Source organism: Mytilus trossulus, chromosome 8, assembly GCF_036588685.1.
Source record: "Mytilus trossulus isolate FHL-02 chromosome 8, PNRI_Mtr1.1.1.hap1, whole genome shotgun sequence".
Taxonomy (NCBI): Eukaryota; Metazoa; Mollusca; class Bivalvia; order Mytilida; family Mytilidae; genus Mytilus; species Mytilus trossulus.
Window position 1 is genome coordinate 62,099,250 of NC_086380.1, and position 21,427 is coordinate 62,120,676.

Here is a 21,427-nt window from a genome sequence, read left to right on the forward strand (position 1 = left end):
ACTTTCACGATTTAGGCGTGTACTACACGATTTTGACCCTTAGTCACGATTGCACGATCGTGTTCCTGAAAAACCCTCTAAAACACGATTTGGTGAAAATCTACACGAAAAATATTGTTGTTCCCGATTTTGAACTGTGTCTAATGGAGGAAAATCGTGTCAGCCAATCAAATTGTGTGTTTCTCATGATCAAATTAATCAGCCAATCAAAAACGTTTTCTCTCAAGATTGTTTTAACATGCTAGATATTGAACCTGTGTTGTATTCCACTGTTTGTTGATGTAAAAACGTGAACATGGCAAATGATTTTTCAACTGCAAGGAGGTTCTTACACAGAATAAGAATAAAAGTATGGCTGATTGACAAACTTCAATGATGCAGTACTACCATGAATATAATAAATAGTAGTTTATTCACTAATTTATTGACATTACATATACACTTGCTGTAACATAATTTCATTTATGTATTCAATCATTTAAAGTATAATGTACTATTCATTATTTTTCACATGGACCCCCACACCCACATCAACATGAGGAATCCCTTAAATGAGGGACTACCCTTAGTCAAGGGGTCACTCTTGAAAAAAATAAAATAGAAAAATGTAAATTTATTAACTTTAAAATGGGAAATTCTGACATTATATTTGGAACAGGTTTTCTAAATGAAGAGTCCCATTATTTTGAATAATAAAGAAGATGTAAGGCCAAGAACATATCAAAGTTCTTGGACATGTGTTGACCATATAATACCAGATAGGTCATAAGATGTATAGTTCTTTGGGAAAAGTTTCTTCAAATAATATGCAAATGAATGTGTGCTCATTTGTACTTTAAAAGTGGTTTTTAATGTCCTAACATTGGGGGGGGGGGGGGGGGGGGATCCCTATGTGTTGTTCCCAACCTGATAAAGGTCCTTCTTTGTGTATAATTTTAAATTGGAAAAGTCAACAACTATTTAGTATCCTTACACATGAAAATAATGCCTGGTCTTACAGCTACATGTTCATATTTTCTGCTGATATAATAACTAGAATCATGCACATAAACTTAAAAAAAAGGGATGTAAGCTGATCTTACAAATCATGCAAATATGACACTTTTACTAGACTACAAAACAGCACGCGCAAATAGTCGTCGCAAAGAATTTTAAACTTTGAAATTGTTGTCGCGCGCTAAAACCCCCATGGGCATTTTCAAAAGTTGGCAGGTATGCTACCCTCCCACAAACATTTCAATGGAATAGCCCTTACTATCATTAACAAGTTATTACAAAAGATGGAGTACCTACAGCAAGGTCTGACTGGAAAAGTTTACACATGTCTTTTTTTTAATCTGCATTATATAATAAACAAAAATTCTAAAAAGGCCCCATAATGTTTTCAACAGTTTGTTTATGATGTATATCATTGTTCACTATTACAGCTGGTCTTGATGTCTTCTACTGGGTGGTTTCTGAAATATAAAACATTTAAGGTTATTGAAGATTTATCTACTTTCTGGATACCAATTTTCATGGGTTGAAAAAAACTAAAAATTTCTTGTTTTAGTGGTTTTGCAAATGTCTAAATGTGTAACTCATTGAATATTTAATTTCATGGTTAACCTGTACCTATAAAATCCACAAACAATGGTACCTTATGAATTAACATATAACAAAACAGGATATATAATCTAATAGTCTAACTTTTTATTAAAAATATGCTTTGACAGATGATTTACCACAGAAAATCAGAGAAAAAAAATTGTGGACTGACCCTTCAAATAAGTCACTCACATGAAATAATAAAAGTGACCCTTCATGATCATGATAGGTGACCATTTGCAATAGGTTTTAAAACATTCTGATTCCTACAATGCCTATTCCAGTATGGTGGAAAATTGTTGAAGTGTTTTCAATCAGCATAGTTATTGTTCTTGGAGCAGTGAAATTTTATAAATTGGCGAATCTGACTTAGAAAATTGGAAGAAAACTTTCCAAATGTGTTTTAATTCATCGAGAAATAAGTCAATTTACTTTTTTCAGTGAATTTCACCTTATATTTTGCGACCTCAGTAACAAGCGTGTTCCTTATCTCCTTTTGACATTGTTACTGAACACATACTTTTTGTCATGATTATATTGGTAGTTAAAAACATTGATATGACAGTTTACAAAAGTAATTACAATTTCTCTGTTAGTAAATCAAATTCTTACATTGTTTCGGTTAATACCATTATCAAAAACTGCAGCACGATTTCTCCTACTGTTTCCTGAAGAATCCAGTGCTGTTGTGCGAGGTTGAGTAGAGCCAGGTTGATACCGAGTCCTACTTGTTGTGGTTGGTGTGATATCTGCTGTAGGCCTAGGATAAAAAAATTATTAGAAAAAATGGCATTAAAATGTTTCAATTTCTAAACAGACATTTATAGATTATACTCATGTGATATTTGTAATACTGATTACCTTTGGTTTGTATCTGAATATAAATGACAACTGACAAGACATCTCTAATTGAAGTTCTTTTTTACAGTTCTGCATTAAATATATCTGAAATTGAGGCTCTTTAATTAAATTGTTGTCTATTTGTTACAATGTTACTGATAAATGCACAAAATAACATCAGAATTGACAGTTGGCAGAAATGCCCCTTTAAATGGATATAATTAAAAGAAATATTTTTCTTGGAGATGATTTCCTTTGGTTTGTATCGGAATATAAATGACAACTGACAAGACATCTCTAATTGAAGTTCTTTTATTTAGAATTTTTTACAGTTCTGCATTAAATATATGTGAAATTGAGGCTCTTACAGCAGCTTTGCAAGCAGTTTGAATTAAAGGGACAACAGTGGCCTATTCATATCTTTCTCTATAATAATTAAAGATAGATTCACAAAGCTTAAGCATGACGCAAAAAGTCACGCAAAGAGACAATCACTAAATACATGCACACCAACAAAAATGAGTGTCAACTAAAGCTCGGGCTAATATGAAAACAATATACAAAGAAACCAAGGGGGGATAAAAAGGTATACACTGAAAAAGAATGGACAAATCTATGACCAGAAGAGATTGATTGTTGATTGTTGGTGTTTTAACTCCACTTTGAAGCACCACTTTTTTTTTTGTGGCAGTAAGTTTTATTGGCTGTTTCATAATCTAAAGCATCATGGGTAGTTTCATTGTTCGTACACCAAAATGTAAATAATGTCATGTCATTTGTTAATTTTCCATTGTTTATGACATTTTTAACCAATCAGGACGTTTTGATGTACACTTTTGAAAATATTACTCAGGATGCATTAGATTCTGAAACGGCGAATTGGTGGAGTAAGCAGACATGCCTGGAGAAAACCACTGACCAATAGGAAAACTAACAGTCCTAGTCAATTAGTTGGAGTCAAGTGCACCAACATGAGCAGGGTTCAAACTCACAACCACAGTGTTTACTAGCTAGACCAGTTGGCCACCATGACCTTGACATAAAGAGAATACTTTTGTATTTGCACAACATAATATCAGTTGCTCAGGAATGATAACAATATGTATACCTTGTACTAGTTCTGTTAGTTCTTGTATCTACACCAAAACCAAAGCCGTCTTGATCTCGTCTTACATTCCTACTGGTACCTACTGGTTTACTGACCTTTGTGTCTCCTTTAATTGAATATCAAAAATGTTTATATACGATATTTATCAAAACATTATTTTGAAACTGATTGAAATATTAAACATGTTAAATCATAATCATGATAAACAGTGATAAAGTAAATTAAGAGAATAAAATACAAATGATAATATTATGCAAATACATAATACATAGGGTAGTTAGCTCTGCTGATGGGAACTTTTTCTTAAAAAAATCTAAATAATTTGTCTATGTTTTGCAAAACCCTGCAAGTTCAGTGCATTACCCTCAAATTTTTGGAATTTGTCTTGATTATGAATAAGCTTATGAAATTGTGATTTTAACCTGTCTTCAAAATTGTATTTTTTCATAACAATTTTTTTTCATTTTTCATGTATGTTTATTTGTTTGATATTTTGTAATTGTTTCAATTTGTTTGTTATATTTCATTGTATAATTTTCATGAGGACCTCAGGCATGTCAGGGAAGATTAGTTTTATATCTAACTGTGTACCCTTTTTAGATAAAGAATTATTATAATATATAGGGTGGTTGTGTGGTCCTGTGGGACAATTACAGTGCAGGCAATTTGGTGTCACGATATATCAGTAGTATGGGTTCGAATTTCGGCGAGGGAAGAACAAGAAAAATGTGAAAGAAAATTTACAGATCTAACATTGTTGGGTTAATGTTTAGACGAGTTGTATATATATATATATATTGTTGGGTTAATGTTTAGACGAGTTGTGTATATATATATATATATATATATATATATATACAACTCATCTAAACATCAACCCAACAATGTTAGATCTGTAAATTTGCTATCGCAAATTTTTGGTTCTTCCCTCGCTGGAATTCGAACCCATGCTACTGTGATATTGTGACACCAAATCGCCTGCACTGCAGCCATCCCGCAAGACCACACGACCACCTGGGCTCTCAAAAATAGAGCTTTCGGTGGGCATGTGTTACCTTTCCACGTCAGTTTTAATCTAGCGGCATACTACAGTACATGATATATAAGGCATGAAGATGTTATTGTTACAGATCAGCTAAATTATCTATAGTAAAGGATCCTACAAATTAATGTAAGATACAGTCACAGAAAATAATTATATTCATAAGTACGTCTGAGTCAGTGACAACCCTACAACAGATGTATCCTTCGGATAGCCATCAATGATGGTGATACATGGCTGTGTACATAATGTATATACAACTCGTCTAAACATCAACCCAACAATGTTAGATCTGTTAATTTGCTTTTTTTAATTTTTGGTTCTTCCCTCACCGGGATTGGAACCCATGCTACTGTGATATCGTGACACCAAATCGCCTGCACTGCAGCCGTCCCGCGGATTCAAGCACTATTCCTCTGAAGCTACATGGGAGGTGGTTTTCTAGTATTTAAATGACTTTTTTAGTACAATATCTCCATTTGCACTTTATAAAAGAAAATAATTACAGCAGAATGAATTGAGTGTGTAGGTAAAGGTAAAACTTTGGTTAGCTTGCTTGCTAGGTGAACCGTAAAGTTATTATTAGGTTAGGTATACTACCCTCTTTTAAGAGTAGACTAGTCCAAAAGATAACCAATCTATCTTTCTGTAGAACTAGACTACTCCAAAACAATAATAGTATATAGTTTACCTTTTAATGACTTCACAGTTCAGCAAGCATAAGCAAGCCAACCAAAGATGTTACCTTTACCATGTTTACCTACACACTTAATTTCATTTTACTGTAAGTAACCATAGACATTTAACCTACCTCTTGCTCCTGAAAGAGAAGACGGTGTATATCCAGGACTATGATTCTGCCGAGAGACGTTTATATTATCTTTACTTTGTTTACGTTTACCACCATTTATATGTCCAAGAAAATCGAAAGTTGGACTAGGCTGGTCAGGCGAAAGTAAATTTTCTAATGTATTTCTTGTCCGTACAGAACTATCCGTGTGCTTTGGTTGACCTAATCTTTTAGGTGTTGTATGATTTTCCTCATCACTATCATGTGTAGACGAGTACCTACGACCGGGAATTTTGGGTTCTTTCATATCAACACCATATTTATGTAATGTTTCCCTCAAATGTTTGGATGGCGGTTCGTCTTTACTGGCACTACTTCCTGTTCGTGTATTCGATGTTCTACTACTATTTCGTAAAATGTCACTTAAGTTTGAAGGGGGCTGATATCGATCAGAGTGTAACATAGGTTCATTATTCTGTTTCTTTGGTGGGCGTTGTACAGCAGGGGAGGCAACTCTAGGTGTCATGGAACTGTTCGGTTCACATACAGCCTAAAAATACATTGTATATTTCAGTAGGCTGTGTAAGTAGTAAGTAGTAATATGTTAATGTAATATACCTTAAATTTGATAGAGGAGTTCTGTGTTACTGATTTATATTATAACACTTTATTAACAAATTTGACAATACTTGGTATTAATCCTGCCAAATTAATCATGAATATAAAAATAAGATGCTATGTTGCTGACATTGTATGTATCACATTTGCCTGACTCTATTGTACAAGTAATATACATTAATATATTATTATAATAAATTAACTACTTTTTCATACCTTATCAACATATTTTAAATGAGTGTCTATAGTGAAGAAGGAATAACACAGCCTTCTGGAAAAACATAAATTCAGTCAGAGTATAGTAAGACTTGTGGTCCTCAATCTTTGGGATTTTCTTTGCTGTTTTGTTGACATTTGTTTGTCTTTTGTTTCTTTTTTTATTGGTTGCATGTACAAAAGTACAACTTGAGCAAGTTGAGGGTGCAAACTTTAAATCATAGGCCATATTTCACTAATTAAAGCTCTATGTATATACCTGATGTTGTACAAGAACATCTTGTGGAAAGAGTTCATCACAGAATTCACAGGGAAGCATAAAGTTATCACTATCAGGTCCATGTCTATCTACATCCATCATTCCATGTATATCTTCATTGTTAACATCACTGAAATATATAACAGGGAAGCATAAAGTTATCACTATCAAGTCCATGTCTATCTACATCCATCATTCCATGGATATCTTCATTGTTAACATCACTGAAATATATAACAGGGAAGCATAAAGTTATCACTATCAGGTCCATGTTTATCTACATCCATCAAGCCATGGATATCTTCATTGTTAACATCACTGAAATATATAATAGGGAAACATAAAGTTATCACTATCAAGTCCATGTCTATCTACATCCATCAAGCCATGGATATCTTCATTGTTAATGTCACTGAAATATATAATAGGGAAACATAAAGTTATCACTATCAGGTCCATGTCTATCTACATCCAACAATCCATGGATATCTTCATTGTTAATGTCACTGAAATATATAATAGGGAAGCATAAAGTTATCACTATCAGGTCCCATCAAGCCATGGATATCTTCATTGTTAACATCACTGAAATATATAATAGGGAAGCATAAAATTATCACTATCAAGTCCCATCAATCCATGGATATCTTCATTGTTAACGTCACTGAAATATATAATAGGGAATCATAAAGTTATCACTATCAGGTCCCATCAATCCATGGATATCTTCATTGTTAACGTCACTGAAATATATAACAGGGAAGCATAAAGTTATCACTGTTAGGTCCATGTCTATCTACATCCATCAAGCCATGTATATCTTCATTGTTAACATCACTGAAATATATAATAGGGAAGCATAAAGTTATCACTATCAGGTCCCATCAAGCCATGGATATCTTCATTGTTAACATCACTGAAATATATAATAGGGAAGCATAAAGTTATCACTGTCAGGTCCATGTCTATCTACATCCAACAATCCATGGATATCTTCATTGTTAACGTCACTGAAATATATAATAGGGAAGCATAAAGTTATCACTATCAGGTCCCATCAAGCCATGGATATCTTCATTGTTAACGTCACTGAAACATATAATAGGGAATCATAAAGTTATCACTATCAGGTCCCATCAAGCCATGGATATCTTCATTGTTAACGTCACTGAAATATATAACAGGGAAGCATAAAGTTATCACTATCAGGTCCCATCAAGCCATGGATATCTTCATTGTTAACATCACTGAAATATATAATAGGGAAGCATAAAGTTATCACTATCAGGTCCCATCAAGCCATGGATATCTTCATTGTTAACATCACTGAAATATATAATAGGGAAGCATAAAGTTATCACTATCAGGTCCCATCAAGCCATGGATATCTTCATTGTTAACGTCACTGAAATATATAATAGGGAGTCATAAAGTTATCACTATCAGGTCCATGTCTATCTACATCAAACAAGCCATGGATATCTTCATTGTTAACGTCACTGAAATATATAACAGGGAAGCATAAAGTTATCCCTATCAGGTCCCATCAAGCCATGGATATCTTCATTGTTAACGTCACTGAAATATATAATAGGGAGTCATAAAGTTATCACTATCAGGTCCATGTCTATCTACATCAAACAAGCCATGGATATCTTCATTGTTAACGTCACTGAAATATATAACAGGGAAGCATAAAGTTATCACTATCAGGTCCCATCAATCCATGGATATCTTCATTGTTAACATCACTGAAATATATAATAGGGAATCATAAAGTTATCACTATCAGGTCCCATCAATCCATGGATATCTTCATTGTTAACATCACTGAAATATATAATAGGGAATCATAAAGTTATCACTATCAGGTCCCATCAATCCATGGATATCTTCATTGTTAACATCACTGAAATATATAATAGGGAAGCATAAAATTATCACTATCAGGTCCCATCAATCCATGGATATCTTCATTGTTAACATCACTGAAATATATAATAGGGAAGCATAAAGTTATCACTGTCAGGTCCCATCAGTCCATGGATATCTTCATTGTTAACGTCACTGAAATATATAATAGGGAAGCATAAAGTTATCACTATCAGGTCCCATCAAGCCATGTATATCTTCATTGTTAACATCACTGAAATATATACATAAATTTAAGATTTGATTTTTCTTTTTTTGAGAAAAGCAATCGAGTTGAGATGACCAAAGATAATATGTTTATCGCTATTTTACCTATGACAACATTGTCAATTTCATGTCAATTTCGTTAGCAACGCCACGTGCGTCCTTAGTTTCTAGCGATAATTTCCCTTCTCAAGTGAGTAGCACATGTAGCATGATATGAAAAATTATCACAAAAAAAGATGGAAGGAAAGATGCACAAAATAGCGATAAACACTTTTATACCAAAAAATAATTACTACAGGTCTCCGACGTTAAACTTCTTTGATGATGCAAAATTATAATGCTAAAAAAAGTCATTCCTACAATGATGAAAAAAATCAAAATCATAATTGTTTCTAGCGATAATTTCCCATCTCAAACGAGTTGCATGATATGAAAAATTATCACAAGAAAAGATCAAAGGAGAAATGCACAAAATAGCTATAAACACTTTTATATAAAAAAATAATTACTACAGGTCTCAGACGTTAAACTTTTTCGATGAAAAATTCCAAATCTTAATTTTTTTTCTAAGTAGTGGTACATATATTTGCACCTGTCCTAAGTCAGGAATCCTATGTTCAGTGGTTGTCGTTTGTTTATGTGGTTCGTAAGTGTTTGTTTTCTTGATTTTTATATAGATAAGGCCACAATTAAAAGAATGTATGTTTCCCCAAACCCCTACCCACATTTTTGTAGGTGGGTAGGTAGGTAGGGTTTTTTTTGTTTTTTTTTATATCTTGATATTTTTTTTAATATCCAACAGAGCAAAACAAATCGATTATGTGTATGTCTGGCATATATAGCCATCTGTAGCAACTTAAATGTACGTGTTAAATTGTCTAAATGTTTGTAGCTCTCTGTGTCAGGTGTCAACTTGACATTAATTTTATTTGATTTTATTTGGATTTGTATCTCAGAATTGTTCATGACTGATTTTTTTCCCTCTTTGACAGTGAGTCTGACTACTAAGTAGCAAACTGTTTTAAATATATGTATGCATGTACTGTAGTAGTCCAAATAATTATGACGTTTGGCAAGGCTATTTTTATTTTTTTTCTGGGACGAAGGCGTCCCAGAAAAAAATTAAAATAGCCTTGCCAGACGTCATAATTATTTGGACTAGTACTGTAGTTGTTCAACCTGAAGAATGTTCCATCAAACAATTTACCCTCTGACAGCTCAGGACTCAGATTTTGCTTCTGACATTGAGGAAATCACCAATATTAATAAAAATCAAATTTTCTTGCTTTCCTCTGAATTTTTTATTGTGACATCTAAAACAACGACAACCATGCCCAATGTCTTTACATAGAAAGAAAACATCTTTTTGGAGATCATAGGAAAAGATGCATATTGTCTACATTTGAGAAACAGATTCCAGTGTTCTCCCCAGGATTTTTGGATAGTGCTGTGGTAAGCGCGTGATTTTCCACAATTCTCTGTAACTTTGTCGCGTCGCGCGGTTGGTTTGTTATTGATTTTTAGAGGTTGTGTTTGATAATTCTATAAACAATTGAATACGTGCCACCAGATAAGTTCTTCAATCTTCAATCTTTGTCGTGATGACAGAGTAATCTCTCTTGTAAATTATCCTCTCTTGTAAAATAATTATCACAAATGTAGTTTCTCCTTTGTACTTATATATTGTAGGTGGCGCTTTAAAAATATTATAGAATTATTGTATGAAGTGAAATAAATTTAAAAAATGGTGTATTAGGTTATTGAAATGGCATGAAAAATAAAAAATATAAAAAATTTAAAGAAATTTGTATCAAATTATCCACTAAAACGGTTTGTTTCCTCTATGTACTCCGCTAATAGTTGATTGATATTTTCTGCATTTTGCAAATTGATTGTTAATAAATTATCTAGATCTGTTGGAATTTGTCCTGTTATGAAGTATATTTGATGAAATAATTTGTCTCTGGCATCTGAATACAGGTCACATTCAAAAAGGTAGTGTTGTACATTTTCTTTTTGTTTTTTTCAAGATTTGACGATACTTCTTTTAGGTCTTTCCCTCGCAAGTTATCTCCCTTACTGGCTGACATAACTTCCTGTTTACATTTGTGGCCTTTTTAGCATTAAATACTATTCCTAATCCAAGCCATCCTCTGTTTACATTAAATTAAAAGCAATATTTAACCAATATATATTGATGATTGGTTGACAAATATCGATATTTCATATAGATCTACACAAAATTTTCGTTTGGTCTTATTCCCTTATCCATTTGAAAAAGAGCCACGGATGGACAAGTAATCGTAATATACGGGCTTATAATGAATCCCTTGATAACAGGGTTGCCTCCTTCAAACAATGCAGGTTTGACAGTTCGGTAGTAAACGCGAAAAAGTAATGATATAGTCATAGATGGTTCAATCAATGGTCGAGACCACGTTGTCGGAGAAGGGGGTAACGCTTCCCTTAATTTTTTAGAAATTAACTTTTCAGCACCTGAGACATGCATTAAATGTCTCTGTCCATTCCTTTCTTAAGTTTCGGTATCTTTTAAAAGCGAAAAATTGGAGGAAGGAAATGTTAATTTGGCAGTAAAAGTTTTGCAAATGGCGCCATTTTGATCATTTATTGAACTGGTCCCTACGATATTTGACATCGTTTAATTAACGATCTCTTGGATAAATAAACCAGTCGATCACGTGATCGGAATGTGTACAAAATAATACAGGATGTTTGAAATTCAAAAACAATACCGCTGATTTTTGGTCACCATAAAATGATCATCTGCACTGGAAACAACCCCGAAAAATTTCCGGAAATAAAAAAAAATGTTGCAAAAAAACGGAATAAAAACTTTTGAGTCGGCGGGATTTCTCTGAGTCGGTCGGGCGAGGGGAAACAAACCATATTTTTATTTTGGCCTAAGACCGTTGGGTTTCCTGTTTAAATGGCTTTACACTTGTAATATTTGGGCTCTTTATAGCTTTTTCGGTGAGAGCCAAAACTCCATGTTGAAGGCTGTACCTTGAACCATAATGGTTTACTTTTATAAATTGTGACGTGGATGGAGAGTTGCCTCATTGGCACTCATACCACATCTTCCTATATAAATATAAATTATATAAATCTTTGTGATCATGCTTATCATATCTTCTTTTTTTTTTCCTACACATACCCAGCCCACATATTCTGTGTAACTCCATAATCTAGATTATTTATCACAGACGGTTGATGTCGGGTAGTTTCTTGAGATCTCAATCTGTTATCCAGCTGAAGTGGTGTAGTTTCTTGAGCTATTCTTCCTGAGCTCCATCCAGGATCATCTCTATTATTAATCTGTGACTGTGGCATCAGAGAGCTTAGTGGGTCATCTGTACAATGGCTCTGTTAACAATCAATTATTAAAATGTCAAAACTACACTTAAACTTTCCAAAATATAATGCTGATTGTTGAGAGCTGGAGTTAATAGTTAAAGGTACTAGGATTATAATTTTATACGCCAGGCGCGCGTTTCGGCTACATAAGACTCATCAGTGACACTCATATCAAAATATTTATAAAGCCAAACAAGTAAAAAGTTGAAGAGCATTGAGGATCCAAAATTCGAAAAAGTTGTGCCAAACACGGCTAAGGTAATTTATGCCGGGGATAAGAAAATCCTTAGTTTTTCGAAAATTCAAAGTTTTGTAACAGGAAATTTATTAAAATGACCACATTATTGATATTCATGTCAACACCGAAGTGTTGACTACTGGGCTGGTGATACCCTTGGGGACGAAACGTCCACCAGCAGTGGCATCAACCCAGTGGTTTAAATAGTTATCAAAGGTACAAGTTAAAACTTTCACTAAAGTGTGTTTTTCTGTTCAGTGTGAGCCAAGTCTCTGTGTTGAAGACTGTTCTTTGATCTATAATGGTTTACTTTTACAAATTGTGACTTTGATGGAGAGTTGTCTCATTGGCACTTATACCACATCTTCTTTTTTGTCGTTTAATAAGGCATTTTATTACAAGAATTTAGCTTCCCGATTGTTAAATTACTTACTTGATGATTGACTAGGTCATCTATGGGAATAGGTTCTCCACAAAACTCACACGGTAACAATGATATATCTGAAAAGATTAATTATAATAGTTATAGTCATTATTTCTTAACAACTAATACATGTCAGTGTGTACTCAAAGCATAAAAATTGGGATAAGCTATTTTAAATACAGTAAGCTTAAGGTGGTACCCAACACTTTCACTAAAATTAATTTGGCTCGTTATAAAATTTTGTTAAAGTATTTACTTTCACCCTTTAACAAAAATATAAAAAAAAAAAATTTTAACCAACCTTTTGTCAGAAAAATTATACTGGTTATGTAGCCATTTTACAAACACCATTTTTGATCATTGAGAAGCTTAATATTCCTTTTACAATACAATGTAATTAAAACATTTAGCTTACTTTACAGAGTTATCTCCCTGTAGTGTTAAGTACCACCTTAAATATAACATTTGTTTGTGTTTGATTGACTAATGTATTTCACACTAAGGCCAAAAAAAATATATGTCTGTTTCCTGTTTCCGACCAACCCTGACTAAAACCCCCAGACCCTAGAACTTTTTATCCAAATCCGGAAAAAAATCAGTTCCAGTCCGGAAAAAATCGTTTCCAGTCCAATCCAGATCCATATTTTACTATGCCTAAACAAAAATTGGCTGCTCCCAGCACAAATGTGCCACAATAAACGAGTTTAAAAATGTCAGCACTTGGGGGATTATTCAATTAAAGCACTTTAAAAGGATTAAATCATTTTAGGGTACAGGACCCTAACCAAACATGACAGGAAGTGCAAAAAAAAAAAAAAAAAAATCCCGACCTACCGACCCTGATTTTTTGGCCTTGGAAGCAGGAAACAAGACATATATTTTTTTTGGCCTAATTTAGACACTATAAGTTATTTTGTGGTGGTCATTGTTTATTAAAGGAAGCAGGTATGCCAGGTAAAAATCACAACATAAGCCTTGTAAAATTTGAATAAAATGGGTGATGAAAACCACTCAATCTCAAATTATTGTCATTTTGTGTTTACACAAATACTGCATTATCATTCTGTGACCATTTGTATCTGTTGAATTTATTCACAACTTGACTGGTTTATAGCTTGACACAAACTTCATTGATTATTCTTTACATGTCTGTTGATTGTGAACATATGCTGTCGTTTCAATGTCTCCTTACTGTTATTAAAAAAAATCAGAAATTCAGCTGAAACTCCTCAAAATTACTCACTTTTGCAGGAGTTGTAAGGTGTACTATGAACTCAATCAATTGTATGAGAAAAGAATGGAAAATGCTGCATAAAACCCTTAGAGCAAGGAAACAGGTTTTTTTTTAATAAAAAACTTAGTGTTGAGTCAAAAGCTTTTATCTCACTATAATTTAGCAAAAGTATGAGTAAGGTTTGTTACTATTCAAATTTTTTATACTTTAAGCGGTATGTTCTGTAAAAGCAGAAATTTTACTTGAGTACCGGTATTTTTTCATGGAAAGAACATATATCCACAAAGTTATAACCTATAGGAAAATTTAACCAGGGTTCTCACTAAGGATTTTTGAAGGCGAGTCCAGGAACTTGTCATTTTTGGCCATGATGAGTCCAACAGCAAGAAAAAAATATTTTATTGCATTATAATGTAATTTGTTAGTCTCCATGGCCTAACAATGCAATGAAATGATTAATTAAGATCACTTTTAAACTTTTGCTATAAAATGATGAGATTTGTGTTTAACTGTGTTCATTTTATACAAAATATTTCAATTTTGATGCATCTGTGGACTCACCAATTTTGAAAATGGTGAGTCCAGGACTCATGGACTCGCCTCAGTGAGAACCCTGTTTAACCTACATATGATATTTCTTCCATTCATTTGAAACCACAAAAATAAATCCCCATGAAAATTTATATAGAGAAAAAAACAAGAAATTGTAACCCAACAAAAATTGATGTTTGTACAGTGTTTTGAAAACAGACCTGCATGATCAGGTTCAATGTCGTAACTATCAGAAACATTCCTGTCAAGTCTATTGGAGGAGTTCCCTCCCCTTGGTACTACTGATGGTTTATCAAGGTGCCTGATAATGTCTTGAAGGTTATCCTCTTCATTGAGGTCTTGGCTAAGATGCATGGCTAACAGTCTGTCTCGCTCCTCCTGGCTGCTGTTTTTTACTGGATTGGATCGGGGATCAACTACTGGCTCGGATCTCTGATTTGTTCTCTCTGTGATTTAAAAAGATGAAAATCAAAAGAATTTAAATTTCAAAGGCAAAATAAAAACTAACAAGGTGTAAAATTACAGACCTGTAGTTTATCATCTGGAAACCACAAAATTTTAAATTTTTGCAACAATCATGACCATGATGACAATCTAGTTAAAATTTCAATCATACAAAAAATAGGTTTTCTATTAATCATATCAGAAAAGTAAAAGATTTTGAATTATTCTAACAATCATATGATAACCTACCTCTTTGCTTATTAACTTCTGATTTTTTATTAGTTTTGCTCTTTGTAAATTTCATTTTATCACGTCGTGTGTCATTAACAATAGGATTAGAGGGTCCTCCTGCTGCACCTAATATATCCTCTGATCGTAAAATTCTGTTCATTTCTTCAAACATAAATGGATCAAGTTCAGTTCTATACATTTGATCTGGTAATAAAACACTGCTGCCTCCATTAGTGTGATTTCGACTTGATGTATTATCTGTCAAGGGTTTTGGAGTAGGGTAAGTACAGTTACTTTCTTCATGTTTTAAATCATCTTTTTTCATGATGAATTGTCCACATTTTACACATTCCTCTGTCCTCGTCCCACAATAATCTAAATGATTGTCTAATTCATTCTTTGGCATCTCCAGCTCACAGTATAAACATTTCATTGATCTTTTGAGACATTCCTCCTCCTAAAATATGAAGAAAATAAAATGTCGATTCATAATAAACGATAGGTAAGTAATACAAACAAAACTTTTTTCTCTCATTATTATTGGGTTTTTTACAAAATTATATTGCATACAACATGCACAAAGTGATTCAGTTAAACATATTTAATAAATATAGCCACTTTTTTTATAAACATTTTCAGTGATTTTATACATGCACTCTTTTACAAAGTGTTTCACGTATCTCTTAAGCGATGGGACTGTTAACAATTTTAATGAACCTGAGAAAACAATTATAACAGATTGAATCAAGCAAAATGTGTTGTTATTCTTCAAATAAAGAACAATACCACCCAATATGAATCCTGTTGGATCAAGAAATGGAAAACTTATTCTTTCCAAACAATTATCAATACAGAAATGTACAAATGTATCGTGTGTATAGTCTATAATAGCATGAAAAGGCGACATATAAATAACATGCAGATTCTGAATTCAAAGGACTTCAAAATTCACAACTGTTCAAATATCAGAAAATAGCAAATAATGACATCTTGTCATTTTCCATACCTAGATCATGTAGATATAACATGTATAATAAAATGTGGTATGAGCGTCAATGAGACAACTCTCCATCCAAGTCACATTTGTTAAAGTAAACCATTATAGGTCAAAGTACACAACTTCAACACAGAGCCTTTTGGACGTATCGATAATAAAGGCGAGTAAACACAAAAGCATCTTCACTGTTTCGTATGCTTAGCTAGAGTCTAAGATATACAAAGAGACGTCGGCAAGTGACGATGTTGCGGGCCTATTGTTACGTCATAATGGTGGTAAAACGTTAAGCAAATAAAAGAGTATAAAATACTAAACTGAAACTATAACTAATTCACAACAGTCTCTATTGTAATTGTTATGCAATCTTCAAAAAATAATCATACATGTACTTATTGATCATCACTTAAAGAATTTATAACATACATAACATACAATCTTTGTGCAAATTGATCATACCTCATGTTTTTCTAGGACACTTTTCTCTACCTGTACACCACATTTCTCACAGGCAATCTTGGCATGAGTTTCTTCAAAATGTATATCAATTTCTCCCTTGGGTACAGGTTCTTGGCAGTGCTTACATAAGGTAATGTTTCGCATGCAGTGCATCTCATGCATAACAAAATTAACTGCACTGATGTCTCTTTTACTGAAAACAAAATATGAAATATTAAACATTTCTACATTTATTAACTTAGTTTTTGTTATGCTTTTAATATGATTTAATAAAAGACAGTTACTACAGGAATCAAAAGCTCCTGAATGTTATTGGTGTATGTGTTTTGTGATACATGTACTTTTCTATAAAACTTAAGAAAATGTAAGATATTTATACAAATTTGTAGGGCAATCGTACACAAATCTTCTGGGAATAATATGCTCGATTATAATTTTTTATATAGATGAAATTTCCAAGGATCAACCTAAATGTTGATGTTATTGAAGGTCTTATAGACTCTTTAATGATAGTTGAATTTGAGAGATATGAATAAACAAAACATACATGCTTGCACTGTATATCTCTATTGATAATTTTTTACAAGTGTACATGAAGACATTTATAAGATAATGTGGTATGAGAGCCAATGAGTCAACTAAGCATTGATTGTACAGGGTTGCCCCCCCTTTTACTCTGGGTTTGGAAGTCCCCTTTTTAAAATGGCTGGAATGACCTCTGTTGTAATATATATGTATTGTTCATTTTAATGAGTAAAGGACTTGTGTGAGATAAACAATAAAATGTTTAATAAGTTACCTGAATTTATTATCATTACTATTTTTTATTATACAAAAATTTCTGAAAAATGGTCCTAAAAATTTACTATGAAAACTGCAAAGCCACTCTACAATGGGTTATAGTGATTACTACACCATATACATTGTATATACAAATGTAAGACTAAGTCATGTTAATCAACAATAAATAATCTTCCAATTGATATTTATTCCTGGCAAATTTGAAATCAAAATTCAAATATCTTTATGTCACAAAGTCCATGAAGTCCTATGAGAGACTATGACAGATATTACCCCAAATATACCAGGTCAACTAGGACAGTTTATTCATAATGAATCTTGTGTATTTACATTGCAGGTCTCATGGAGGATTATGTGCATACCTGCCAACTTTTTAAAATACCCATGGGGGTTTTACATGCTAGATGGCTCATGATCAAATATCTGTATCTGCATGTTACACAGTGCAGGATCTGATCACAGATATAAGCCCACTGGAAGGAGAATTGGTTTGAGGGCAGCCGTGAAACCCTCTTTTGTCTTTTGGCATGCAATATCTTTGTCCAGATGGTTCCACTGCAATTGTTTTAGGAAAAAAAAGAATTCTTTCAGACTTTCTGATGTCTGTTTTGCAGTCAATCAATTTATTAGTCCAAATAGCATGAATAGTTATGACGTCTTGAAAGGCTAATATATTTTTTTTCTTTGACGCCTTACTTCGACGTCAGTAAGGCGTCAAAGAAAAAAATTATAATAGCCTTTCAAGACGTCATAATTATTTGGACTATCAATTTATATGATCTGCTATTTCTGGTTTCTTGTCTTTCTACGATGTTAGTGTATTGAAAGTCACTCAAGTTTTTTGCCTTGGCTTGGCGTTTGTTTCTAATCTCTTGTTTATAATCAGTTGGATTATATAATTAAACCTTCAACCGTTCAAGGGGGGCTTCAAATATATATATTTGAATGTTGTTTTTAGGCATTTTCATACTTTTACAAGCCCATAGCCATTGTAAAATAAATTGCTTTGTTTAAAATTGTGGACCAAATAGCTCTTTCAAAATTTCCATTTGAGAGCCTCCATGGGGGGAACCCTCCGCAAATAGTGACAGCTGCCTGTTGGCAGGTATATGTATGTGCAAGAATGATTCGTTTAATGTTTTGATTATATTATAAGCATACGACTCATTAAAATTGATTTTTGTGTAAAAAGGACAGACTCAGGCACAAATTACAAGCGCAATATTATGACAATGGTTAGCAAGATACATGATTAGAACCCCATCCCCCCCAAAATGAGCCTTCTCCATTGTAATTTTTTTTTTAGGAAAACATAATATATGAACAGAACATCATTATAAAATAAATATCCAGCAATAAATTACCAATTTTTGCAAAACTTCGTCTCCATATCTTGTGAATCTTCAGCCATGTTGATGTTTATGAAACTGAAAGTTGCTTGGTCACCTTACAAGAATGTTTTTTTATCAATTACAAATTTGTCATTCAGAAATAAACAACCAATGATTCATTATGAATCGCTAATCATCATTTAGTTTTACTCATTTAGGCAACAGAGCAACATTCTGTTTTCGATGTCAATAAAGAAAATACAAGGTGTTTCCCCTCATTGAAAGAAACTCGGGATACAAACTGTAGCCTGGCTTGTCAACAAAATATTTTGACAGCTCTAATCTGCAATATAAAATCAATTGTGATTGGTTAACTATTTTAAGACGACGGTTTTGATTTGTTGGTGTAAGAGGCAAGTCCTCGCCATGTATTGTACTTCCGGTTTATCCGGCTACCTGCACGTGGAAACCCACTAACTATATTACAACATTTTTTTTTATTTGAAGTATTCACATTTAAAATGGCAACGCCTTCTTTAAATGAAGCCCAGTTAAAGCTGGTATCGGATTTAGAATTAGAAATGATGGCAGATATGTATAACAGGTGAATTGACAGACAGAAAGTGTAAATTCTGAGTTGTAACCAAAATTTGACCTTTGCCATGTTTATATTGTCAGTGTCAAAGACAAGTATCAGAGCACCAGTTTTTGGTGGTGTTGGTGTTGCTTAGACTTTAGTTGGTTTTTGTATTTTACTTTGGACTTATAGAGTTTAATTTCCAACATTTCATGTGTCTAATAAACCACCCTCTATTTTTCAAGGCATCATGTTGTTCTTGTGTTCTAGTCATAGATTGCAAAGGTGGCGTTTAGTTGACTGTACATTGGTGATCAGCTGTCAATGTTACACAAGATATACTAGACAATCTCAATATGCTAGTGCAAAAGGAAAACTAAACTCAAACATCGCTCTGTCATAGTCATAAAATTCAAGATAAACTATATCTTATCGTACCTGTTATACACTTGCTTACCTGAATATCCATGCTCCTTTGTTGATTGATTACAAACAGGTGACAATTCTTTAACTTCAGCTTCACAACACGACTATTAATTAGCTGACATATTTTCGAAACACTGACAGATGGAAATATTTTTTGACGATTATATGAAACTTATGCTAACAAAATGATACAATCGTACACAGAAGACTTAAGTTTATGATATATGTATGCATTGGTTCAAGAGTTGGATTAACATTATTTTCCACCGTTCACTCTTTTCATATGTCTTTAAAGAAAAAAACATGATAAAGAAATTGATGGTCACCAGAAGTGATGAAACCAGCATTAATTTAAAAGAAAAATCATTTGATATAATTCAAAAACACTATTAATTGAGGGGGCAATAGGGGGTCTGTTAACATGTTGACAACACCTCAATTTTGGCAAAAACAATTAGGAAAAAAGCTGATACATGTAAATAACAGTTAACACAGTGGGTTGAAAACAAATAACAGCTTAAATTGATCTCATATAACAGTTGAAAACACCTTGAAAAGGGCCATAACTGGTTATCACAAAAAGGTAATGCCCCCGCCCCTCTTCTAATTTGTTCATGTTGCATAACCCCACTATTATCTATAATAATAAATGTACATATTCATATTTTCTGTTTTTTAGAATGACCACTGCCTGTCAGAAAAAATGTGTACCACCCAAGTATAACGAAGCAGATTTATCTAAAGGTGAATCAGTGTGTTTAGACAGATGTGTATCCAAGTACTTAGAAATGCACGATAATATAGGAAAGAAATTAACATCTATGTCACAACAAGACGAGGCTACTGTGAAGAAAATCCAGGATCAAATGCAGCCCCAAAAATCTTAACATAAACTGTTTAAATAGTTGTGATATTACAATTAAAGTATTTATACAATGAAGAAATGTACAAGAGACTAACAGGAAAAAGTGTAATCAGTACAAGGAATAGCAGGCCATTGATAAAAAGATGAATTGACTCACTATCATCAGCTGTTCTTGTGGTATTTCAAAGGTGGCATTTAGTTGACGGTACATTCGAATTCATGATCAGTTGTCAATAATTCAAAAAATACACTAGACAATCAATATTAAATTTATTATGTTATTATTAATTCTTAAATTTTATAACTACATTCAGGAAGTTTTTCTAGTAAAAATTTCATTTTACTGCTTGAAATTTTCACTGGTTTTCTCTGACCTTGAAAAACTAAATTGTAAACATGTCTATTGGGCATGATGGGAAATTGCATAATACTTTTCTTTTCAAACTCAAATTCAACTTCTTCTTGATGTTTTTTTTTGTTTTCTTCTGAATTAAAAGTATAAATATATCTCCAACCTGATTTCTCTAGCTTTCAAATCACTGTTGTAGATCATGTTTGATTATTTTAAAATTAAATGAGTATTGATCATGTTGATCAACAAAATGATTGGTGTAATTTATTTCTAAATTTGAGCAGTTCTGTACTATGACTCTAACAGTTTCCAATGGCCGCTGTCGTTTGATTACATGCATATTGTTGTGATTAAAATAAGTTTTAATATATATCAAGATGTGTTGTAACTTGATGAGTAAATATTTTTTTAAGTTTATATTCATTTGGTTCTTTTTGTATGAGAACACAATGTTAAAGTTAACCAACTCATGCAGTGTTTGTTTTCATTAATGTCATGTGTCCAATAAATTTGTGTTTACATGTA

The 21,427-nt window shown here is 32.8% G+C and overlaps 2 protein-coding genes across 2 annotated transcripts; one reads left to right on the forward strand and one right to left on the reverse strand.

The window, feature by feature from the left end:
* Positions 1 to 887: 887 nt before the first annotated feature.
* LOC134681233 (TRAF-type zinc finger domain-containing protein 1-like) lies at positions 888 to 19,023 on the reverse strand. The gene is made up of 11 exons (XM_063540750.1): positions 18,716 to 19,023; positions 16,551 to 16,743; positions 15,116 to 15,554; positions 14,623 to 14,868; positions 12,646 to 12,713; positions 11,775 to 11,983; positions 6,461 to 6,590; positions 5,389 to 5,917; positions 3,536 to 3,641; positions 2,200 to 2,347; positions 888 to 1,457 (listed from the first exon to the last, which is right to left on the reverse strand). Exons 1-11 carry the CDS (start codon positions 18,760 to 18,762, stop codon positions 1,422 to 1,424), a joined length of 2,151 nt encoding a protein of 716 aa, XP_063396820.1. The 5' UTR covers positions 18,763 to 19,023; the 3' UTR covers positions 888 to 1,421.
* A 79-nt stretch (positions 19,024 to 19,102) lies between these two features.
* On the forward strand, positions 19,103 to 21,427 carry LOC134681234 (mitochondrial import inner membrane translocase subunit Tim10-like). The gene is made up of 2 exons (XM_063540751.1): positions 19,103 to 19,286; positions 20,365 to 21,427. The coding sequence occupies exons 1-2, from the start codon at positions 19,204 to 19,206 to the stop codon at positions 20,570 to 20,572; spliced, it is 291 nt and encodes a 96-aa protein (XP_063396821.1). The 5' UTR covers positions 19,103 to 19,203; the 3' UTR covers positions 20,573 to 21,427.